This window comes from Neurospora hispaniola (genome assembly GCF_033458365.1).
Source record: "Neurospora hispaniola strain FGSC 10403 chromosome Unknown B0T23scaffold_2, whole genome shotgun sequence".
Lineage (NCBI taxonomy): Eukaryota > Fungi > Ascomycota > Sordariomycetes > Sordariales > Sordariaceae > Neurospora > Neurospora hispaniola.
In genome coordinates, this window is record NW_026944407.1 from 1,511,278 (window position 1) to 1,535,037 (window position 23,760).

The following is a 23,760-nucleotide window of genomic DNA, read 5'->3' on the forward strand; positions in this document are numbered from 1 at the left end:
TCGGCTTCCCTTACACTGGGCTAGCGGTCACCCCCGCGATGGCTATTCGGCATTTGTTCAACCATACCGTTGTTTATCATATAGGTTGTCGTTCTTTCACTGCTTGTGTATCTCACTCGGTGTTTCTGCGTCTGCTTCTTTCCAGTGTAACAAAGCACTCTATTACTCCAGGTATCCTTCCCAGATGAGAGGCATTCAGGTGGCACAGTATGTTAAGGTATGTCCTATCTCGATCATCCAGGACATCTTCCCAATTCGTGGTTCTAACATTACCCTTAACTCAGAGCCCGCAAGAGCTCAGGGTCACGGAGCTTCCAGACCCTACACCTGCTTCAGATGAGTACTTGATTGAAGTTCATGCTGCGGCAACCAACTTTTTCGACATTCTTCAGATTCAGGGCAAATACCAGAATCAACCACGTGCGGCTTCTTTATTGAGTCCCGCTTACCTTGCATTCAGTATGCTGACGTTGCGTCTTAGCATTCCCCTGGGTATCAGGTGCCGAGTTCGCCGGCGTGGTTCTCGCCACCCCTTCCGGCCTCAAGGACCCCAAGTTCCCCGTCGGTTCACGTGTGTTTGGAGCTAGCCAGGGTGCGTACGCTACCAAAGTCAAGGCCAAGGAGACGGCCCTCCTCCCAGCTCCCGAAGGCTGGTCGCTTGTGGATGCTGCCGGCCTCTTTGTGACGGCACCAACGAGCTATGGAGCCCTTGTTGTTCGGGCCGGCGTCAAGAAGGGCGACTTCGTCCTTGTTCACGCTGCGGCCGGTGGTGTAGGTCTTGCCGCAGTCCAAGGTTAGTGGCATACGTACCCGCCTCGAAGATGAACTGCTTCGTTGCTAATCCCACAAATAGTTGCAAAGGCGTTTGGAGCAACTGTCATTGCTACGGCCGGAACCAAGCACAAGCTCGAAGTCGCCAAGTCCTTTGGCGCTGATCATGTCGTCGACTACACGGACCCCAAGTGGCCCGAGATGGTTAAGAAGTTGACTCCCAAAGGCAAGGGTGTTGACATTGTCTACGATCCTGTCGGCTTGGTAGATCTGAGCACCAAATGCACTGCGTGGAATGGCCGCATCTTGATTGTCGGTTTCGCTGCCGGCAAGATCGAGAAGGTGGCGATGAACAAGGTTCTTCTCAAGAACATCAGCCTCGTCGGTGTTCATTGGGGCCAATACGCTGTTCATGAGAAGGAGACGGTGGTGACCGTGTGGCAAGGCATCATGAAGTTGATTGCCGAGGGCAAGTTCAAACCGACGGTGTTCAGCGACAAGGAGTTCGTCGGTCTCGAAAAAATTCCGGATGCATTGATCGCTCTGGGAGGTCGTGAGACCTGGGGAAAGGTAGTAGTTAAGGTCCCGCAGCAGGAAGGGAAAAGCAAATTGTGAAATTCATGGATAGGTTCGTTAGGTTCCGGTGTCGTGTCGAGTGTCGTTAACTACAAATCTAGGTGATCTGATGGAAATCGAGATACCTTCTTCGCCAATAACCCTAACCCGCACTAGAGGTATGACCTTTGTTTTGTGCTTTGGGCCTCGGCTGCAACCCGCGGACTGTGTACCTCGGTGACGGGACTGCACAGAGCTGCAACCGAGGAGCCTCCAGTGTAAAAGGCGGAACGACCCCGCTGAATGGGTATCTAAGTGGGAATTTTGGTGAGCACGTCAGAGGGGCATGGCCCTGGACCCTGGGCGGTCCAGGAGGGACGTTTCCTCGAACGGCGGGCCATCCCTCCGAGTTCGCCCCCAAGCAAATCCAGGCCGTTTTTTCGAGGCAGCCGGGGTCTAGATACGGGATTAGAAATCGCGACTCGATTTGAAAAATGGCGCCGGAACAACGCGCCTGATCTGGCATCGCCTGGACTGTCTGACAAGATCGCAGATTGGGAGAGAAAGAAATCTAGAGATTATCAAATCGTTACCTTCCCTTTCCTGTAGATTCTTATTCTCCATCCAGTGACCATCCCCGGCTCTGTTTCCGCCACTTGTATCTTGTCTCTTGTCAGATTCGTTTCCCATTCGAAAACCCCACCAACCGCCAAACTGTTCTCCTCAACCTTTAGAAGAACTCTCCGATCCAGCGCATCTGGTCTCACAGTCGCTGCTGCCGCAACCGCCTTCAAGAAAAACACTCCGGTTCAACCTGCCGAACTTCAGGCCGTCACAAAAAGAAACATGCACAGCAAAGTAGTCATCATCGGCTCTGGGCCGGCCGCCCACACTGCCGCCATCTACCTGGCCCGCGCCGAGCTGAAGCGTGAGTTTCAATGCCATTGCGATTGTCGACATTAGGTGGTGACAAGGACCAATGCGCTAACAATTCATCACCCTTTGTACAGCTGTACTCTACGAGGGCTTCATGGCCAATGGCATCGCCGCCGGTGGCCAGCTCACCACCACGACCGAGATCGAGAACTTCCCCGGTTTTCCCGATGGCATCATGGGCCAGGAGCTGATGGACAAGATGAAGGCTCAGTCTGAGCGTTTCGGCACCCAAATTATCAGCGAGACCGTTGCCAAGGTCGACCTCTCTGCCCGCCCCTTCAAGTACGCTACCGAGTGGTCCCCCGAGGAGTACCACACTGCCGACTCCATCATCCTGGCCACCGGCGCCTCTGCCCGCAGACTTCATCTCCCTGGAGAGGAGAAGTACTGGCAGAACGGTATCTCTGCCTGCGCCGTTTGCGATGGTGCCGTTCCTATTTTCCGCAACAAGCACCTCGTTGTCATTGGTGGTGGCGACTCCGCTGCTGAGGAGGCCATGTACCTCACCAAGTATGGCAGCCACGTTACAGTGTTGGTTCGCAAGGACAAGTTGAGGGCCAGCAGCATCATGGCCCATAGGTTGTTGAACCACGAGAAGGTCACTGTCAGGTTCAACACCGTCGGTGTCGAGGTCAAGGGTGACGACAAGGGTCTCATGAGCCACCTGGTCGTCAAGGATGTTACCACTGGCAAGGAGGAGACTCTTGAGGCCAACGGTCTTTTCTATGCCATCGGTCACGATCCTGCTACCGCCCTCGTCAAGGGCCAGCTTGAGACTGACGCCGATGGCTACGTTGTCACCAAGCCTGGCACTACCCTTACCAGCGTTGAGGGTGTCTTTGCTGCTGGTGATGTTCAGGATAAGAGGTACAGACAGGCTATCACCAGTGCCGGTACGTAACCCATTGCCTCCCGTGAACCTGGTTTGGAAGAGCTGCTAATCTGTTATGCATAGGTACCGGCTGCATGGCTGCCCTCGATGCCGAGAAGTTTTTGTCGGAGCACGAGGAAACCCCCGCCGAACACCGCGACACCAGCGCCGTGCAGGGCAACCTCTAGAGTTGATTTCTTGGATAGACAGCGTTTCGCTTAAAAAGTTGGTTCTGAAAATACAGGAATGATACCCAGAGTATGGCCGGCAATTTTGAATGCTTGAAATTTTAGATGTGCCATGGAAGATAAGAGAGATGTTAGTTGTTGCCGCACCCGGGCAGTTCGTATATGTAGTGTTTATACCAAAACACCAGTGAACAAGGATTGGTCTCGTTGGCTTTGTGGAGCTATGACTCCCTACCCAAGGAAGCACTTGAAAAATAAAATAAATATATATAAGGAAGTCACGGATTATAATGTGACTCTCTTTCCACTCAAATTTTCTGAACGAAGGAGGAACAGCCGTCAAGCTCAAGAGACTTATATCGGTCCTAACATTAATTCATGTACTCGTCAGGTCTACAAAGTCGATGGTCTGACTAGCGCCCCAGGCTATGTGGATGGGATAAAAATTTAGCGCTGAAGCCATGCGGGCCTCCCGCGCAAGTGTGGGTTAGGTACAGATGAGAATGGTTATCTGTTTGACTGGCATCACCTTTCTTCAGTCGTGTCGCGATGCGAACAACCTACTAGTTATTGAGGTGTTTGTTGGAACAGGCAGGAAGGTGTTCTGGGATCATCGCAGAAATGTCTGGTGCTTTCCCTGACTTGGGCGTAGAGGTCTGATCTCTATTTAAAGAGGGCTTCTTCCCTCTGTTCTGCTCGGGCCCTCTTCTTCCTCTTGTTCTTTATCGCAAACACCAATTTTCCAATTGACCTTAACCGGCAGACGCTGCAGAAAAACCAGCCATAATTCGATCTTCTCTTTCTTCCGACTTGATCAGTAATCACATCCTCCTCCAAAATGCCTAGCGGAAACGGATACAGCTACAAGGGCCATGGCACCAACAGCCAGGTATGGTGTAGATACTCTTTCACTGCCGCTCACATCTCCTTCTCCAGAAAAATGACATTGCGCTGGCTTGGCCATATCAAGCCCAGTATAGAGGCAACCGGTAACGCTGACACGCTAACTTGCTGTAGGGTAACCACTACTGCGCTCGTGACTATGGCAACGGATCCAACGCGTATCACTACTCCAACACGTAAGAAAGACCTTGACTATCTCTCTGGGGAAGTGGAGCGACTGATCATTTGGCCAACAACTTGACAGTAACGGATCCTACTACTACTCCAACCCGAACGGTAGCACTTACTACAACAGCGGCAGTGGATCTTCCACGTACACCTCGCCCAGTGGTAACTCGTACTCGAGCTCCGGCTCTGGCTCTGGCTCTGGCTCCGGCTCTGGCTCCGGCTCTTCTGGAAATTCCAAGTGAGATGTGAGGGGGAATGCTTGAAAGGCGATGGTTGGAAGCCAGGGAAGATAGTCCGGTGAAAGTCTGCTAGGCAAGATGGAAATTAAAGAGGGTTGACAGGACTATGGCCGTTTTGAGAGCCAATTTCGTCGCACGAAAGAGAGGCATAGCATTTGACTTGTTGGTATGAACCCAAATGGAAACCTCCGGTTCACTATCCTGCTTATCTCGATGCTACCAAGCTTGTGATTGTCCATCCAAATTGTTCTTCCAAGTGACGCTTCAAATTCCCGTAGGCTCCAATCCTCCTTCACGTCTCTTACCAACCAAACAGCTTCGATTCATCTTTTCGGCCCGGTTCTAGTTCCATAGCGAAGCACTCAATCCCATAACCGCGGAAGCAGCTATCATCGCCGCCCTGCCCAGATTCAACACACCCCATTGATCAACCCAATACTTTGCCCCGACTTCCACAGCCTTCATATCCACCTTTTCGCCCAAGCCAACCTCATCGTCACCTTCCCTAGAAGAATCCTCCTCCTCTACATCTCTTTCCCTTTCCTTCTCTCTTTCTTTACCCTTCCCCTTACCATCTTTACCACCACCCTCCCTCCCCTTCTCCCTCTCCACACCCTTTCCCCTGACCGACTGCCTCCTCTTCAGCCCCCCACTACTCCCACCACCGCCCAACTCCCCAACCTCCACATCCACCCCCTTCTGCCTCATCGCCCTCTCTACCGCCTCCGCCCTCGCCACCAACCTCCTCTCCACTCCTCCGAGCACCACCCACCCATACGGCGCCATACCCAACACCAACAGCGCTCCGGCAACAGCGTACATTCTCCCCCTCTTCACCAACTTCAACGCTTGCATCCCTCTCCCACCACTCAAGATTTCCGAAGAGTACCGAACTCCAAAACGCCAAGCCAGCAAGAGATAGCCCAACGCTGCAGCAGCGCCGGCCCGGTTCAAAGTGGAAAACGTCTGCTCGTAAGTGCGCCGCCACTGGGTGAGCATAAGCGGGGTGGGTGACTCGAGAAGGCGAGGCACCAAAAAGAAGGAGAGGGAGAGGGAGGCGCCCGTGGCGGAGGCGGAGAGGAGCACGGAGAGGGATTGGACCAAGTGTGTTAGGGAGCCGGTCTGCGGGTTTAGGAGAGCGGAGAGAATTGCTACGAGTGAGGAAGGGGCGAGGATGCCGGGATCAATGAGGCCGGCGGGGACGGGGCCGGAAGGGGTCGGTGGTGGTGAGATCGAGTTGAAAGACATGGTGGGCTGGTTGGTTGGTATCCGTGGGTTATTGTTTTCGGGATGGTTGGCCGAGGGTAGGACGAGACTCTCTTGCTATAGAGCTTGTGGTTCGCGAAATGCTCGGGTCGCTTGAATGTAGGTATCTATGTAGCAGGTGGTGGATGTTATGCGTGAACCGACTCGGTGGTGTAAGTCGAGGTGGATCTGCTTGAGATAGAAGTGGCTTTAGGGTTGACAATGAGGTTTCCAACGCGACAATGACAGTCCCTTGGTACCTCACCCCGGTTTATCGTCGCCAGGAAGGTTGCGGATCAAGTTTGGGTTGTCGTTGGTGTTGTAGTTGTTTCCGTTGCGGAGAGCGGACGTGGAATGCATGGTGATGCCAAGCCAGGTGCTGGGGAGCTTGATGTTAGCGCCCTGACCCCTGTCCCGTTAGTCGACTCCAGCGAGAAATGATCATCGCTGCTATCGAAGCGAAGCAAAGTGCGGGGTGCGGGGTGCGCACTTTCTGCATCCCTTTAACGGTGAAAATGGTCCATTTTGTGCCAAGACCAAATCTGGCCAATCGGCTGGTCTTATTTTATCCACCTTTACATCTGTGCCCATGCAGCTACCTCGCTTTCACCAGCTTTTGCAGCACTTTTGTCACTGCAGAAAATGTGAGGGCAGGTGTGGAGCAGTCAGGGGTATACTCGACCAATGCGCTCTCAGAATTTGCCGGCTAGCGCTGCTTGGCTGCATCAACAAAGTCGCTAAGTACAGTAAGTCTCCAAAGTCTTGGCACAAAATGGACCATTTTCACCGTTAAAGGGATAGAGGTACGCTACGGAAGCTTACGAGAAAACAAAATGCAGAAATAATTCGACTTTGATGTTCCACAGGTCTTCCGACTACTGTTTCCCGTGTGAGTACCCTTCACACTCATTTCTCTTATCGCTAGCGCTGCGTCGTCAAACATACCAATCTACAGATACTATGAAGAGCAACAAGTGTTGTGAAAGTGAACACGAGGGAGTTGCCTCAGCTGAAGTCGCCAGCACAGAAAGGGGCTTTGTTTACATTTTACCTAGTTAGGTTAGCATGTTGCATCGCCAGGTGCTGTTTCTGTGGGCTCCAACAACTTGTGAGGAAAAACCGGAGTTATACCATACGGCGAGAAATGAAGGTTCAGTTTTCGACCAATTTTCACCAGACTGGATGGTGTGTTGCGCACTTATTAAAGAATTATGAGATCACCCAAAAGTTGTTTTCACTCGAGACAAAGCACGCGTATCATTCTTAAACTCCAGACTCCGTTTCTAATTCGTGTCCTCAATATCCCAACAGCGACCGCTGATATTACTCACCCGGCGTTCATCTCCATTCATCTTCCAACAAAGCCATCTTTATCGTGCCGATTGCCGCATTCAATCAGAAAGTACTCCATACCGAGCCTCTATTTCCACGCAACACCAGACGGAATTAGAATTAGACCAGAACAAGACCAAACAGAACAAGGTGAATGCTAAAAAACCAAGACCAAAACTCCAACACAACCATCTTTATCCATACCTCTACACAAACGCCGAAACTGGTACTGATGAATTACCCCATGCCGAATTCACCCACGCACAATGAGACAAGGCCAACACCAAAAGCCAACACCAATACTCCAAAAACAATAATGAAAAATGGACATAATCAAGACAAAATCAAGACTGGAAGCAAAAGTCCACTGCCACCACACATTCCACTGCAGACCCCAAATCTAGGACAATATTTTTGCTCTCCAGCGCCGAAACGCCAAACTCCAGATCCCTTCAAACGAGTGACAGAATGAGCAATCCCTTTTATGCCATTCATCCTTTAGCTCTCATTGCAAAACAAATTACACAAGAATGGATTGTTGTTTGAATGACAGTGGTATGGCTGCGAGATGCGCGAAAAATCAAGAGTGGCGGTTTGATATCGAAGTCTCAGAATGCATAACATGGGTGTTTTCAAGGACGATCATTCTTCGCGCGGGTGGCTAAGAGCGTTGCGAGGACTGCAATACCACACAGCCAAAGCATTGAGATGACGCTCCCTAAAATCAAGACTTTCCGGCGTTGTCGATGGTTTAGGCTGCCGACTTCTCCTTTGGTGAACCATGCCAGTGTCGTGTCAAACGTTCCTTTATAGACGAGGGGCGCCATGAACGGAAAGACGCAGAGGAAACACAAAAACCAGAAGAATTGTTTTCGGCGGCGTCGCGCTTCCCAGGAGAGGTAGCCGTCCTCTTCGTCAAGTCTGAAAGGGTCAGTTACGTTCAGATTGGCGATGTGGTGGAGATATGAACCTTCACCATCAGCGCGCGAGGTTCTTTTATCTTTTCCCCAAAGGTGAGGACGCTCGAAGGGAATGCCCCATGAACATCTGTAGCTCGAGCCACTCCGTGTTGAGCCGTGGGCAGAGCTGAAAGGGTTTCGGCAAGACCGCGGGAACACTGGTCTACCAGGGGCTGGTGGGCTAGCGCTGCTCAAGGTTGACAAACGAGTTGCCTTCCGCCCCTTGCTGGTAACTTGGTTTTCTGCAAAAATGTTAGCACATGGAACTGATATGTCGAGCCAGGGTCATACATACGGATTGAGAGGCGGTGGTTGGAGACAGGCTCGTGACAGTGAGTGGGCAATGGCTTTCTCGGCAGGGTATGCGGAGTGGAGGGCGCCACTCTCTTCGTCAGTTTGTTGGATGCCTTCCAGGAAATGCAAGATACAAGACTGTCCTTTCGTGTCCGAGTACTGCTCTGAAAGGTGTGGTCATTCGCGTCGCTTCGTCGCTTCATCGCCTGCAGCCTCGCGGCCTCTTCCAAGGGGATCAATGGGAAGCTGAATTGAACTGGCGATTCCGGGCCGAACGATTTATCGGCTTGAAGAGAATCGTGGGCTCGGGGAGTTTGCGGTGGGAGTTTAGCTATTTCCAAGCCATGGTCTCTTCGTTGCTTGTCGCTGTCAGGGCCAGATTGATTGCTCCCATAGGGATGTCTCCTATCGATGTTCTTGTTGAAGGTCAGAGAGCGGAACGGGGCAGTGAGTTTCTCGGCCAAGTATGCTCTTGTAGATGAGCCCTGGCTGCTTGATGCCGTGGCTTGGTCAAATAGTCGGCATGAATCTTGGGGATAGCCGTTAACTCGATGGATCCTTGGTTGGGGAAGAAAGACTGGGCGGTTATCACCCTTGAGTGTCCGAATGACGTAGTTGTCGTACTTCCCGTTCATCGGGTGTTGCATGATCTTTTCGGTTGATGCAAAAGCGCCAAAGGTTTCAGCGAGGCTTGAGGCGTCAGAGTAGTCTGCAATGCTGCTTCCTGTGGTCCTTAAGCCGAAATGATTGCCGAAGCCAGTCCCGGACGCATAAGCTCGATGGCTGTTGAACTGGCCAACACTGGAACCGACTGTCTCCCACTCCCCTCCATCACTCTTAACAGCATCGAGGTTTGATCCGACTGTCTCCCAATCACCTCCGTCGGTCTTAACAGCATCGAGGTTCTGTTGAAGAGCACGGTTAGCAAACTGAAGAGGCGAAGGATCAGATCCAACATGTGACTGGACAATTCCTCTCACCTCGTCAAACTCTTCATCAAACTCGTCGTCCCATGCAAGGTGTTGGGCGGGATAAGATCTTAGATCGAGTTTCTTCATGATACGCTTGTTGGGAATGTTGTTATCTCTCTGAACGGAGTTGTAATATGTGAGCCCATTTGAAGGCGGCATAGGAGGTTCCGCAGAGCCAACTGGGCCACGCGTGGCTGATGCATGGCCGGTTTGGTCAGTCTTGTTGGTACAAGTGGTGCTGACGCCACTGACACGGTGAAGCGCAGCACTGACTTCTCTTTCCCGAGATGGCTGGAGGAAGACCGTGTATGATCCGCGGTCGTACTTGAATGGATCGTCGTCAGAGTCTGTTGTAAGACCGCCTGTCGAAAAGGCTGCGTTGGGCAACGCGCCACTGCCGGTGGTAGTCTCACGAGCCGCTTGGTTGTTGTTTGACTCGTGGCGGCTGGCTTCGACGTAATGGTTGCCCTTCCTGGAAGTCGCAAATGTCCCGACATTGTTTTCGTCGCAATTATCGAGAAGGTTTTTGATGTCGACAGAGCTCGCGGTTGACATGGTTGACCATGAGTGTTCCCGGAAGATGTTGTTATGACACTCTGGGGTGCTGGTATGGTCCTCTGGGAGGTTGGCACGGATCACTGAGGGATTGACTGCAGGGATTGGCGGCTGAGGAATCCGAGGAGGGGATCCATGAATGCGATAAAGCTTTGAAGTACAGCCAAAGGGGACAGAGGTGATGTTTTCTCGGGTCTGAGGAGGCTCGACGGTCTCTCCATTGTCCAAAGAGTGGTGGACACTTGCATCATTGGTGGATTGGTTGTGCTGGCCGTCGGCTGAGGGTGAAGAGTCAATGGTGGCCGAAGGTAGGTACTGATCCACGATGTTTTCGACGGTGCTTCCAGTCTCGCGAGGCGTGTTGATGGAGTTGTCAGGAGTGTTGTTGTCAACAGGGTCCTTTGCGGCGTGATAACTGGCGCGAGCAGCCGGAGTCATCTCTTCCCAGTCAGGGTAGGGAGGGGTACGAGTGCTGAAGTCAGGAACACTGGATGAACGGCGACGCAAGTGTGTAGGACTGATGCGACGTCCGCGGGAGAAGCCATCATGAGTCGGGCAGCGGTGGGACTCGGTGGCGGAATGCTCGTCGGCGTCGGTGGTCGACTTGGAGTAGACGGCATTGACAGAAGAGCCAGCAGATGACTCGCCAGGGATCAAGGCAGAGTGAGCGCCGTTATCCGTAATGTGTGCGGCTTGTTTTGCGGCTCTGGTGGTGATGGCTTGATGGGCCTCGTCGAGACTGGTGAAGACATGTCTCGGAGTAATGGAGCGCTCTCTAGGCAGCGACGACACGGTCGAGCCTGCAGACTTGACCGAAGCGGGCATGTGATTGATGGTAGGCTCGTTGACATGATGGTTGCCGATGAGGTAGCTGGTGAAAGCGCCAAAGTTGGTAGAGGTCGTCATGATGTTGATGTTGTTTGATGGATGTTGGATGAGCAAGCACGATGGGTCAAGATGATGAATGACAAGTGCGGTTGAAGTTGGCTTGGTTGCGGATGATGGTTTGAAAACAGTTCAAGAAGAAAATGCTTTGCAGTGTGCTTGGATGGTTCTTGCGATGGTTGAAAGCGTTGGTTCAGACAAAAACGTGTTGCAGTTGATGATTAGTTGCTCTTGCGAAGTTGTTGTGAAGTGGAAAAGCTGGGAGAAGGAGACCAGACCTTGGGCACTGCTCTCTGGCTCAGAACCAACCTGATTGGGTAGGGAGGCGCTCTGGTTGGATGCTCTGAGAAGGAAGGAGCGCGGCTTGGGTCTGCGCGTTAGGGGTTGAAACGCGCTGGGAAAGGCGAACGATGGAAGGCGCGCGCTGCCAAAGCCGCAAAGTGGAGGAAGGTGCAATCTGCGAGTCCCCTTGACAGGCCGCTATGGGATGCCGTAACCTTTCATCTTGTCGCAACTGAGCGTTGGTTCAAGGTCGTCTGGTGTGCATGGAAGGGGACAAGGTCGTAGTTCTTGTCATGATCACATGATGCAATGGTAGCGTAAGACTTGCCATTTACGCTGCTCGCTTAGGGCTACAATCAAGCTGGAGATTCGATTTCCAATAATGATCATGCCTCAAAGCTGTAATAGGCTTTAAAAAGGGGGAAGACACTAGTAAGTAGGGTGTAGGTGGTCGAAAACAAACCTTGATATCAAAGAGTGGTGTTGCCCGTTGTAGATTCAGGCCAACCTTGATGGAGACATAGCGGGCCATGAACCAAACGCACCATTACAAAGAAGTACGCCCTTGAACCGGCAACATACAGAAAGAGAACTGAACTGGATGACCCGGTCCGTGACTTCCCATAGCTTCTCGCCAATCTCAACATCTTGACTGTCTTGTGAAGTAGTTCGAACAAGCATGTAGATCCAGCCAGGTGAACAGGGTGGTTAGGAAGCATTGAAATACAAGATACAAACGCATAACTCCACGAGTTACATGGCTTCCGTATGAGATATATAGTTTTTCCTTTCGGCATCGAGCAGCTTTCGGCATAAAGACCCCCCAGGGCTGTGACACCTTGTAGACCATCCTATGTTTACCAGTTTATCGGCTACATAATTCGATCAAAAACACTATAACTGTCTCAATAAGTCAAATTTGATGTCGTTCCCAGGCAGGTTTCAAGAAGATATCCGTTTCCAGAAGATCGAGACCCGAGTGTCCTCTTAATGCAGGCTATTGTAGTCACCTGGATTCAGTGTCAGATTGTGAAATGGGTTGCCAAGAGGAGGCGTATGCCAGATATCATTCCGTGTACATTGAATAAATGATGTAACAGGGTCTCGAGTTATTCTACCGTAAGGTTCGCACATATAGCTTTAACAAACTATATGCAAGTTGTCGCCCCTGATCCCCTACTTCATGGTGCTGCTTCACTCCACTCTTTTGTTTACATGTTTTCCGAACTGGATTCTAGCGATAGGAGAGCTGGAACATGGAAAAGAAGAGAATCATAGGGAATTCCAAAGTTGGGGAGGAAGGTTATACACCAAATATCGCCCAATAGCAAAGAAGGTCGTCTGGTGGATGATTCTGACAGCATTAGGAAAGCCATCACACCCGTCATAGCACTGATGTAGTCTGTAACACCAGACTAGTTGTACACTAAGATACCCTACCGACAGACGTTGTGACATCATCCAGCTATGTCTCAGAGTCTCTCAACCCTTTCCCAGTCCATACGGAAAGCCAGGTGTCCAGTTTCCGACCCCTGTAGACTACCTCTACATGAAGCAACTTTGGACGGCACGGACGGTTAGGTGAACTTGCATCGAGTGTCGTTGGGAAGAGGCTCTAAGGATCTAGACCGGTCCATGCAAAAACCACGCCGCTTATGTACAGGCGTGGCTTTATCAAAGTTGCATTGCATCCGTGATCCCATTGGTCGGCGTCGAGTCCATGTTGACACCGACCCACGATCCCACACACGGCTAGTTATCGCGAAGCCAGTAGCTTAGGTTATCGCAGAAAAGTCAGGGGAGCCAAGACGAAAGGGCCAGGCTAACCCCACCAGGCCTTTCACCTTCTTCACCCAGTCAACCAACGGGACCTTTCTGTTGATTGTCAGAACCGGCAGACCGTGCCGTGCGCCAGTTGCCTGCCCTGTCTGTGTCCGTATTTCGGCATTCTGGTGGGGTAAGGTTCCCGGCCTGGGGGCGCAGCATGCCCGGAGCTGGACGTCCAGTGGTCGACCTGGGCTCTCTTCGCCGGTGGGGGTGGCGTGCACTGGTTCCTTCCCTTGTCATCGCGATCGGTAACCCGACGCCCGTAACACCTACCCTAACCCCTAACCCAACAGGGCCGGACTCGACTTCACAGGCAGGGCATCCGCCCCCCGGTCCCGGTGACACCTGAACCATCCACAAAGCCACAACTGGAAACCATCACCCACCACACCGGATTGCATCAAGGGAAACTGAACCAATCTACGCTACCTAAGTGAACCCAGAGCAGCCAACATTCGTGAAGCTTCCACACATCGCATCGCACACGCAGAGGCACCGCAGAAACGCACCTCCGCAGGCGCGCGCTCACACACACAAACGCAAGAGCTGCTTGTGTCTGATCAGCGTGTTTCGACAGGTTCTTTCTGCGGGCTGGTCTTCACTTTTCGTACATTGATATACGCCGGCACCTCTCCCAGTAAACATGACTCGCCCGGTCCTCGCTCGCTAAACCGAATCACAACGCTGTCCTTATCGATACCCTACACGAGATATAGCTACAACAGGCTTCCAGCAGCATTGCTTACAAGACGATTTCGATGCCAAACTCGTAGCTCAGGGGAGCTTGGACTGAGTGGCTGGGACAGATGTCACAAGTCAGACAGAGTCCTCGAGTTGACACCAACAGCAAAGGGACCCCACATAATAACCCGACAATGGGAAATGGGCGAGATCAGATGAGGGCGGCTACTGCTACTCCGCAGGCGCCTAGCCTTGAGAGTTTTCCTAATGAGATCAAACTCCACATACTATCGTGTAAGTCTAAACTGGCACCTACACTATCACATGTCCCCTGTCTTCCAACCCGGGGTAGCCCACAAAGGCCCTCTAGCTAGCCTCAGGCACCTCAATCACGGGTTAAGAGGTATAAACTGACAAGTTGTCTGTTGCTCGCCTAGTCCTCGAAGCACCGCACATTACGAACCTGCAACTGGTATCCCGCGCTTTTCGAGACCTTGGACGAGACAATAGCTTTTGGCGTTCGCGATGCCTGCAAGAATCTTCCTTTCTCGAAAGCCTCGAACGACGACGGGCCTTTGGCCGGCTAGCCACCCAGGGCCTCAGCGGAACATTTCAGATCCAGCCCGATGAGAGTGCAATGGGGACAATTTGGCAAGGCGCTTATCCTTCGCCCGATAGCAGCAGCACCAACACTCCTGGCAATGGAAGCTGGGCGACACCGACAACGCCGACAATTCTCAAGAGCTTTCGCGCATCCAGCAAGAAGGAGCAGATGCGGATCATGGCCAACTGGGACCCCTGCTTTCCTACCGAGAGGGTTTCCTGGTATGAGGAGTATATCCAGCGTCATGCACCCGTTGTCATCAACTGGCTTCCGCTTCCCCATGTTAATGGCCCCAAGTCCGAATACGTTGAGGCAAGAGGTGTTGCTCTGTACCGGCCTGACAATCCCCGTCCTGAGCAGGGTGTTGAGGCAGCTTCTGATGAAACACTCCTTGCTGTATCGCCGCTAGACGATGGCAGTGTCTGCATCTGGGACGTGAATGGAACAAGAGGACGAAAGGGAGCGATGCTAGCTAAGAGCGCGCCCGGGCTTCTGCTGATAAACGGCCCAGGTACAGACAACAGCAAGCGGTCGCAACGGGTAGACTCAGGCGTTACCGAATGTGTCAGTGTTGACAGCAGCCTTCATCGAGCTTTTTTTGCAGTCCAAAACCGTACGTCATTATCCCAAGGTTATTTAAACTGAGCGTTCTGTGCGAATTTTCAGTAAGCTAACTCAAGTGCGCTTTGGCACTTCTCCTGGGGAGCAGACATTATTGAAGTTGACTTGCAGAGACTCTCTGTTGTCGATTGCGAATCATTCCCTTGGTCTATCACAGCCTTATCTGCGGCCAGCCCTACAGTACCACTCACCGTTGGAACGAATCTAGAACTTCACCTGCACGACTATCGTTCCCGACGACGGTTTCGAAGTGCCCCTGAAGACGACCAAGTTGACTTTAACTTTACCGGCGCACAGGCTATGTACGAACGTGGGATCAGAAACATCTTCAGCGACGAGCCGGTTGGCTCCTGGACATCACTTGCGCAACCGGGACCGTTGAGTATTCTACATCTTCAGCGGCCCGGCCAACAAGCGGAGTTGTCAGACGACATATACGTTGCTGGTCGATTTTCGCACATCCTACATTATGACAGACGTAATTTGTCAAGAATCAGAGGGTCGATCAACTCGAAAGCAAGACTATGCAGCATGGCATCACTCCCCTCCCCCTTCTCTAAGCGAGACAGTGAGCTTCGGCGCAAAGGAGAACTCACATTGCAACAAGTCGAGGGGTCGAAGAGTCTCAATGGCGGCAGAACTTTGATCGCCGGTGGAGACTATAACATGAAAGGTTCCCTCGAGATTTATGGCCTAGCACCACCAGACTCTGGTAAAACTTTGATGGGGGACTTGGATGACTTTGCGTACCAGAACCGCCAGTCAGCGTCAGCCTCAAAGGTTCTCTCGGTTGCGAACCATGGCACCCGGATTGTTTTCTCGGACGGATCCGGCTACATAAAGTGGTTCGAAAGGGACGGCTTCACCGAGGTCCGCCGGTGTAGGATCGGGCACAGCGAACAGGCTCAAGGGCCATCTATTTTTGCCTCAATGCCAGGCTCCTCGGACATAGCCAGGAAACTACTCCCGACACGGGCAGGCGAAGCCAAGCAGAAGATCAACGACAATGACCTGCTGTTTTGGACGGGTGAGAGGTTAGGGTTGTTAAACTTTAGCGCGCGCCCCGGCTTCACAGCTGAGGAGTTTGAGGAGCAAGTTGAGGCTGTCGACGACGAGACACGGGCAAAAGAGCGGGAGGAGAGAGATTACACTGAAACAATGCGTCGCGCATTGCAGAATCACACTGACGGCATCATGTTTACGAGACACTTTGGCTTCGGCAACGGTTCTTTGAACTGATTGCCCGCCCCATCTGCCTGGCTAACACTCGTTTCGGAAATGGATATGCTGTGCGCCGCTAAATGTTGGCGGGCAATTACTTTGGAATATCATCGGATCGAAGGTCATAATGGCTATCGAGGCTGGATACAATGTCAGTGCCCTATAAAGACGAGCAGCGATAATTGACTCATTGATGATAACGATGGGTGGTTCTTTGAGGAGTTTTAGGGTTCCTACGCCGTTTGCATGTCGTTTTGAGTGGATAGCTAGAGATATACCCAATACAAGGATTAGCGATGTATTCACACTTGTCCTCTATTGCGATTCATCGATGTCTCCCGGACTCCTCAGAATGGGTCATGAACAGAGAGCTGATCAGTAAGGATGGTGTAGTTATTTTTCCCTGGAGCCTGAATGTCCACCCGGCATGATACACCAATCTCGAGGATTTGGGGTTTGAAGCGGCCCGTTTTGTTTCATCGTTGTGTTTCGACCGCCTTACAAGTTGGCAAGGCACTATATACACGAAAGGTTGAGAAAAAGGTCCGGTCACGCTTATGCCAAACCAGACCCAGCGAGTGTCCGGACCTTTTTCCACACCACCTGGAACGGTGCTCCTCGGAAGTGTCGTCAGCCCCAGGTTGGACTGAGGGAAGAGAAAATGTGATTAGGGAGAGAAGCCGGCAATGGGCAAAAGCGAGGCGACCAATAATAATGAGAACCAAGTCAGAGCAAGTCAGCCCAGGCCTATCGCACAGAGGTCTGGTTATGTCTAAGGGATCAACCATCCTACCACCTTCTACCATTGAGCGCAGCAAAGCCGGTATCTCAAATGATTGTTAGATCTGAGGTGAGCAGCTGCGCCACGGACCAGAAATCATCTTTTCAGAAAACATCCTTTTGCTTCCAATTCAGGGTCATCCAAGACCGACCCGTTGGCCTGATGCCCGGCTGCGGGCCCTTACAACCACCAGAACTGTGGGGGTAAACGGCATTTCCCTTGCGCAGCAGCTGGACTCCACTTTTGACACTTGTCCGCTGTGCCTCCGGTGCCCCCGTGCACTACACGGGGTGTAGATCCTACATATCCCGTCAGTGCACAAAGCTTTTAATCACCACCACCCTGGGAACTCTTTTGGAGGCGGACAATTCTCTAGTGGAGTCAAGGGGTTTTAGCGACGGGACAACTTTCCTTCTCTGTGATATTTCCCCCTGCTTTCAACTCGGTATCCAGGATGCCAGGCTACTTTTCGTTAGTTAAGAGTCTCCCGTGACTTCAAAATCGCGATCGATAGTACCTACCTCTACCCTCGAACCTCGGTATAGCCAAAACAGGTAATCCACTGTTGGCGAGGTTGATCCATGGTTAGAATTCCCCAGAGTTTTGGTTGCCTTCAAGTTACCCATCCACCCATCCCCCGGCCGGTTGTAGTGTACCACCTAGCGCCAGACATCGACAGAGAAAGCAAAAACCCAAAAAAAAAAAAAAAAAAAAAAAAAAAAGCCTGCGGATGTTGCGAATGTCGTCCTGGTATTGACAGGCGGATCGAGATACAGTGGCCCTGTGGTTCATCTAGATGGTACAGCTACAAGTAGGATTTCCACAAGTCACGGCACCTTCTTCTTCAGCTCGGCACACCGCTTTAGGCTGGATGACATCTCGCACTTCTCAAGTTCAACTTCTGTTGAATTCTTCTGTAACACGCAAACCCGAGCAAAGGGATAAGCGAACTCCCAACAATGAAGGAAAAGAAAGATGGCTGGGAAAAAGGAGATAACGGAAAGTGTGGTCTTTTCTATGTTTTTTTTCCCCAAGCCTCCATCTACGGGCAGATTGGACAGAAGAGAAAAAGATGAAACACCTGCTGACTCTTTCTGTTGTTTCGTTGTTCGTTTGCTGTTCGCTGTACGCTGTTATGCCAGTGTGGTAATTGATCGCTGCCGAACGAACGGCATGCTTTGGAGTGCGCGTCAAGACATGTCCGATGATGCACAAGGGAAGAAGTGTGTAATCCTGTACACTCCGTCGATACATGGAGGTACTTCCTGATGAACGGCAGCCACTGTATCCGTTCGGATGCTACCCCACTGCCAGGTTGTCTGGGGCTGGGCTGGGCTGGGCCGGGCTGCTTGCTTGCCTGCTTGCTAGACTTTGCTTGGGTGTCTTCTTCGGTGTCTTGGATTTTCCCGCCGGCCTTGTTGCATTCTTATCGGGTTTGCAATGGGCACTTCCATTTTGTTGACCGCTTGGTTGGGGGAGTTTCTCTTGCCAACATTCTAGATCTTCGCTTTCTTTGTTGTGTGCTGCTGGCATGTTTTGTTTCCTGGCTGTTCTCATGATCATCATTTCCGACATGCCCCAGATACCCAAGTGCACGTCAGGTGGCACCCACATCTTCAAAATGATATGAGGTAACGCCAATGCGGTCCAAGTCCTTTTTTAGGCGCCCATCAAGGTGCATTTGGTTACTCGCGTGTTCAATGGAGGACCACTAAAATGATGGGTTTACCAAGTGAAAGGCCCTTTGGACTTCTGGCCGGGACGGGGCCGGGACCATCCCAAGAACGACCGACCACCCACTGGACGTCCGCCAAGTGAGGCGGCGGATCTCTTTAGGTCCAAACCCGCGAAGAGTTCGGCTCTCGTTGCCGTTCGTTAAGGTACTTGTACGTTGGTGTCAAGTGGCACTGGATGGACCATATCGGCTGCTGGATCTTCTTCTTGGGTACCTTTACGGCCTTCATTCACAGTCTGGTGTGTGCCACTGACTGATTCAGTTGCTGCGAACCCGGTTCCGGTTCGAGTCGTTTCGTGTAATCGGCACTCCCCAGTTCTCCCTGGGAACCTCGAAGGCAGAACCGGCTCGGCTCCGCTTATATACCTACCTTTATATACACATGCCACACCACCTAACCCCCCCCTTGTCACACCACCTGTTTGCTTCACTTTCAGTTTTGCTTTTTTTTCTTAGGGAATTTTAATTTTCTGCTTTTGGGTTTCCTATACTGAAGCAAAAGGGAAAATTACACTCTTCTCTCTTCACTCTGTCTCACCCTTCTTTATCCGCCGAGCATGTCCGATGGCCTTCCCCGTGTATGGCGGGCATGAGCACCCGCCGATCCGACCCTATTCCGTCCCTCCTTTCCCGGTCAAGCGCCGGACCGCCGATGTTGACGACGAAAACTACGATGAAGACGGTTCAAGATATAAGAGATACAGATCTGCTCAGAAGGTGAACAGGGGAAGTGCAGGATGCAATGTTGGGAGTTGGTCGCAACATCATCATTACCATCAACAACCAGTTAAGGGCGGAAGTGAAGAGGATACATGGTTCATGGCCGCTCGGGGCATGCACGATCAGCATTACCGGCATCAAGTTCATTTTCATGCAGCGTCGTATCACCAGCAGCAGCATAACCATCACCATCACCACCACCACCACCACCACCACCACCATGCTCATCACCAGCAAACCCAACAACAGTCTCAGTCACCAGAACCAAGCTCGTCTGCAATGGAGAGAACCGCATCAGGTCACTCAATCCGAGCCGAACCGACTCCAGCAGGTCCTGGCGGTGGCACCGAGTTATTAGAGGATGATATAGCAGCAGAGAGGGTCCGGGCTCACATGGCCAACTTTCGACGCAAGTTTCCCGACTCAAAGCATGAGCGCATCCTCCGGAGCATCATTAACCCACGGATCAACGCCGAAGATGAGCTGGACAATGATTCTCTTGAGAGCATATTTTCAGCCGCAAACGAGATCTTCTTCAATGGCCGTCTTAGCCAGCGGGTACGGTGGGATTGGTCAGACGAATCAAGCACGCGGTACGACAGCAGGGTTATTGGCACGACTGCTTTGCGAAGGGCACATCCGACTACGAGGGGGTTCGAAACGCTCATAGTGTTGTCGGCCCCCATACTGAAGCACTCCAACTACAGTCGACGACTGCTTATATCGACCTTTCTTCATGAGTTGATTCACAGCTACCTGTTCATCTGCCGCGGGTTTCGAGCTAGAGAGTGTGGTGGACACACCAAGGGGTTTCTGACGATTGCGAAACTGGTGGATGACTGGGCAGGTCCGGAGAGTGCGCTCTACTTGAGCGAGGCGGAAGCGGATTTGGAACGGTTTCGGGTTGGAGGATCGAACGACAACAATAGATCCCACGGATCTGAACGTTTCGAGCGGAGGGAGCACAGCTTCTACCCATGTTCCGGGATCATGGAGCAACGAAGGGATCATGCGACGGCTATCGAGGTTAGGAGTTACAACACTACTCCTAATAGTGGCAGTTCTCACGCATTTCATGAGAACTACTACCAAACCAACACCAGAAGCGGTAGTTTCATCAACAACAACAACACCAGTGCCAGCACCAGCAGCTGGTGGATCCAGCCTGTCCGATCCTTTTGTACTGCCGATGAAAGGAGCCCGTTTATACGTTTCAATTAATGCCCCAGGCTTCAAAAAGGTCTGGAGGTATGATCATCATACCATACATATAATCGATTGAGAAGGGAAAAAAAAGAAAAAAACATTAGCGTCAAAGTACCAGAGCATGGAAGATTTAAACTTGTTAAAAAATGAACTCTAGCAGTTATCAAGTACATATGAGCAACTTTTATCCACGCATAGCATCGGTACTATCAGTATCATCAGCACCAACAACACGATCGCCATATATACATCATTCAGCGGCATTGCGATGGAGTCACAAGACGTTAGGCAACGGGCGTCAGGGGGCATATCATCTGTGTTTCCAAATTTATCTTCGTATGGTTTACTTCAGTTTTCACGTTGAGATTGTTGGCAGACAGGAGTAGTGCAGGGCAACACGACAAGCTCTTTTTAGGCAGTATCATCAGACAGCACGGTAGACCAAAAGTCGTTCGTTTGACGGATTGGTTAATTCACTAGGGATTTTGGCATTTTTCGCCGTTCTACATTATACAAAAAAGGACTGAACATTAACTTTGCATGACCAAGTTACTCAGCGAGACCGTAGCCTATCATCAAATTTATCCTCTACCTATGAAAGTCCTTGATGGGGGGCACGTCAGTATTCTCCACCTCTCTACTTCTTCATACCTATGTACAAAACGCCGAACATGCCAAAGAAATATGTTAGGATACCACAACACCAAGCAACAAAGTTTGTAATGCAAGAATCACTTCCAATCCAGCGGGATCCAGAAGCCTAAGTAGGTAGGTACCCAAACCCCCATCATCCAGAAAGCTTCTCTCTCCTTGCCCATAACTTAGTCTCCCACCACCACAAACAGTCTGGTCTCTCTCTCTCAGTCATTATTATTCCAAATGCCATCCCGACAAAGCACAGCTACCTTCTTGAAGAACCTCCTCCACTCCAACGGATCCCCCTTGATCTTGACAAACCTCACCTCCAACAACTCCGGCAATTCCTCCTCCTCATCGACGTTCATCCCACCATATCCTCCCCCACCACCGAACTGCATCGATGACGTCCCATTCCCGTAAACCAAATGATACCGATCAACTAATATATCACCATGCAAGCTCTGCCTGCGCCCATCAACCGTCTTGATCTTGAGCGTGACAATATGATCCAAATCACCCTCAAAGGAGGTATTAGGTGATGTTGACGGCAGCGGTACATTGAGCTGGTGCAGCGCGTCGCGGAGCATTTGTACCAGCAGAGCGGGTGGCACGTGCGAGAAGAAGCGCGTGAGCGAGTATGAGGGGACGATGTCGCGGAAGCGGCGGGCGTGTTGCGTCAGGGAAAGCGGCACGCCGGGCACGGCAGAGAACTGGCTCATGGTGGGCTCGTCGGCTAGGGCTTCGAGGGCCGAGGAGTAGGGGATTTTATTCTTGGAAGCAGTACTGCTGGGCATGCTGTTGGGGGTCATCATGGTTGTCATGGTTGTGCGGGGAGTGGTGGCGGTCAGGTTGACGGCCGCGGCGTCGTTACGCGCGACCGGCTGGGTCGAAGAGATGGCGCAGGAACCGAGCGTCCGGGGCGCAGGGCGTTCCCAGTCAAAGAGGGCGTCGTTTATCGGGGTCTCGGGTTGCGTTGCGGACAGAACCTTGCTGGACCAGTCGCTTTCGATGGCGGAGTCAGGCTGAGAAGCCGGTGGCGGTTGGAAGACGGCGGCGCGAAGGTCGATGCGGAGACGGGCGAGCATTTGGGCAGCGAGCGCGATGGGGTCAATAACCATGCCTTCAGCGTTCAACAGCGGGTTGTGCCGCGTGTACCAGGGGTGTTGGCGGATCTGGGTGAAGGAGAAGCGTTTGTTGGCTTCGATGTTCATCATGCCCCGGAGGAGCGAGAGGGCGTCAGAGGGCACGCGTTGCCAGAGCGGGTCGGTGCTCCGGCCGCTTGTGCGGACATATTCTTTGAACTCCCAGTTACCGTGAGTGGGCTCGTCCCAGGGGGTGTTGCCGACCAGGAGGACGAAGAGGATGACGCCGCAGGACCAGATATCGACAAGATCGGCCGAGTACTTGGTCTGCTCGGACGATGGTGCCCTTCGTTCCCTCTGCCTCGCGCAATGTAAAACCTCCGGAGCGATGTAAGGCGGGCTCCCGCACATGGTCGAACTCTGTTTTCGTGCACCCTTGTATTCGAACATGGTGGCCATACCAAAGTCTGCGATTTTCAGGATGCCGCTCTCGGAAAGGAGGATGTTCTCGGGTTTGAGGTCGCGATGGGCAACGCCCTTTGAATGCATAAAACTGACGCCGCTGATCAGTTGCTGAAAGTAGAGGTGAGCAATATCTTCCTCCAGGCCAACATCTGCCTCAATCTTGTCGAAAAGGTCACCTCCTTCAGCATACTCCATGGCAATCCATCTCCAGATCCTGTCTTCGCCAGTAGCGAACCACTCAATCACGTTTGGATGCTGGCCAATATGTGAGTGTAGCGATACCTCCATGGCAATCTGCTTCGCCGATATCCTGCCATGTCTTACGGCATACTCCTTGTGGATGAGCTTGACGGCAAATACCGGTGACGGTGCGTCGAGGGGTATCGCCTTTTTTATTCTGAGACATTTGGTCAGTGAAAGCGCAGCAGCACGATGGGTCAGAGATTAAAGTACTCACGAGGCGTATGCTCCCCGTCCGATGGTCTTGGAGATGATGCGGAAAGGAAGATCTGAAGGAAGAGGGTCCAGCTGAGACTGTTGCATTTTGCCGTCAATAACGGACGCAATTACGATTACGAAGATTAGAGTACAAGTGAGATAGACAAAAAGTATGCGGGATCTCAAGAAAGTTCAAGGGTTTGAAGGAATGCTCTCCGTCGGTTCGTGCGCAGTCACAATCAATTGTGTGTTTCCATCAAGAGTGGTGGCTGGGTTGGTTTGTATAAGTGTTAGGCTGATGCCTGGCGCAAGCAAGTGGCGAGAGCCGCCTACATAGAATTATCAAACCAAAACAAAGTTCCTAAAAAGGAAAAGCGCAGATCGAGATGGAAAGGTGGAGGCAAAAAGCACTCACCATTTTGATGGACAACAGAACGGTGAATGCCAAGAGCGTGTCAGAGGAAGAGAGTCGCGTATTCAGACGTTCACCACATGTGAACACTCAGCTAACCTCACTTGCTCTGGCGGGTGTTGTACAAACACTATGGACACTTCACGTGCAAATGCAGGCCGCGTGTTGACAAGA

General features: G+C 51.8%; 7 protein-coding genes across 7 annotated transcripts; 4 read left to right on the plus strand and 3 right to left on the minus strand.

Annotated features, from left to right (window-relative positions):
• The first annotated feature begins 67 nt into the window (after positions 1–67).
• B0T23DRAFT_418101 (thioredoxin reductase-like protein) lies at positions 68–3,605 on the plus strand. The gene is made up of 7 exons (XM_062839672.1): positions 68–217; positions 285–420; positions 482–793; positions 854–1,341; positions 1,936–2,254; positions 2,337–3,155; positions 3,218–3,605. Exons 1-7 carry the CDS (start codon positions 185–187, stop codon positions 3,319–3,321), a joined length of 2,211 nt encoding a protein of 736 aa, XP_062695292.1. The 5' UTR covers positions 68–184; the 3' UTR covers positions 3,322–3,605.
• Positions 3,606–3,840: 235 nt separating this feature from the next.
• On the plus strand, positions 3,841–4,804 carry B0T23DRAFT_72781 (uncharacterized protein). Its single transcript, XM_062841708.1, has 3 exons — positions 3,841–4,210; positions 4,339–4,400; positions 4,469–4,804. The coding sequence occupies exons 1-3, from the start codon at positions 4,160–4,162 to the stop codon at positions 4,632–4,634; spliced, it is 279 nt and encodes a 92-aa protein (XP_062695293.1). The 5' UTR covers positions 3,841–4,159; the 3' UTR covers positions 4,635–4,804.
• On the minus strand, positions 4,638–5,879 carry B0T23DRAFT_437781 (uncharacterized protein; the record flags this gene model as incomplete). Its single annotated transcript, XM_062840637.1, has 1 exon — positions 4,638–5,879. The coding sequence occupies one exon, from the start codon at positions 5,877–5,879 to the stop codon at positions 4,974–4,976; it is 906 nt and encodes a 301-aa protein (XP_062695294.1). The 3' UTR covers positions 4,638–4,973.
• Positions 5,880–8,221: 2,342 nt separating this feature from the next.
• Positions 8,222–11,031, minus strand: B0T23DRAFT_72811 (uncharacterized protein). The gene is made up of 2 exons (XM_062841709.1): positions 9,442–11,031; positions 8,222–9,366 (listed from the first exon to the last, which is right to left on the minus strand). Exons 1-2 carry the CDS (start codon positions 10,891–10,893, stop codon positions 8,359–8,361), a joined length of 2,460 nt encoding a protein of 819 aa, XP_062695295.1. The 5' UTR covers positions 10,894–11,031; the 3' UTR covers positions 8,222–8,358.
• A 2,825-nt stretch (positions 11,032–13,856) lies between these two features.
• B0T23DRAFT_402225 (uncharacterized protein) lies at positions 13,857–16,126 on the plus strand (the record flags this gene model as incomplete). Its single annotated transcript, XM_062838651.1, has 3 exons — positions 13,857–13,956; positions 14,100–14,879; positions 14,976–16,126. 3 exons carry the CDS (start codon positions 13,857–13,859, stop codon positions 16,124–16,126), a joined length of 2,031 nt encoding a protein of 676 aa, XP_062695296.1.
• Positions 16,127–19,188: 3,062 nt separating this feature from the next.
• Positions 19,189–20,565, plus strand: B0T23DRAFT_311772 (uncharacterized protein; the record flags this gene model as incomplete). Its single annotated transcript, XM_062834654.1, has 1 exon — positions 19,189–20,565. The coding sequence occupies one exon, from the start codon at positions 19,189–19,191 to the stop codon at positions 20,563–20,565; it is 1,377 nt and encodes a 458-aa protein (XP_062695297.1).
• A 776-nt stretch (positions 20,566–21,341) lies between these two features.
• B0T23DRAFT_72826 (Pkinase-domain-containing protein) lies at positions 21,342–23,465 on the minus strand. Its single transcript, XM_062841710.1, has 2 exons — positions 23,194–23,465; positions 21,342–23,133 (listed from the first exon to the last, which is right to left on the minus strand). Exons 1-2 carry the CDS (start codon positions 23,277–23,279, stop codon positions 21,411–21,413), a joined length of 1,809 nt encoding a protein of 602 aa, XP_062695298.1. The 5' UTR covers positions 23,280–23,465; the 3' UTR covers positions 21,342–21,410.
• Between the last annotated feature and the right edge of the window lie 295 nt (positions 23,466–23,760).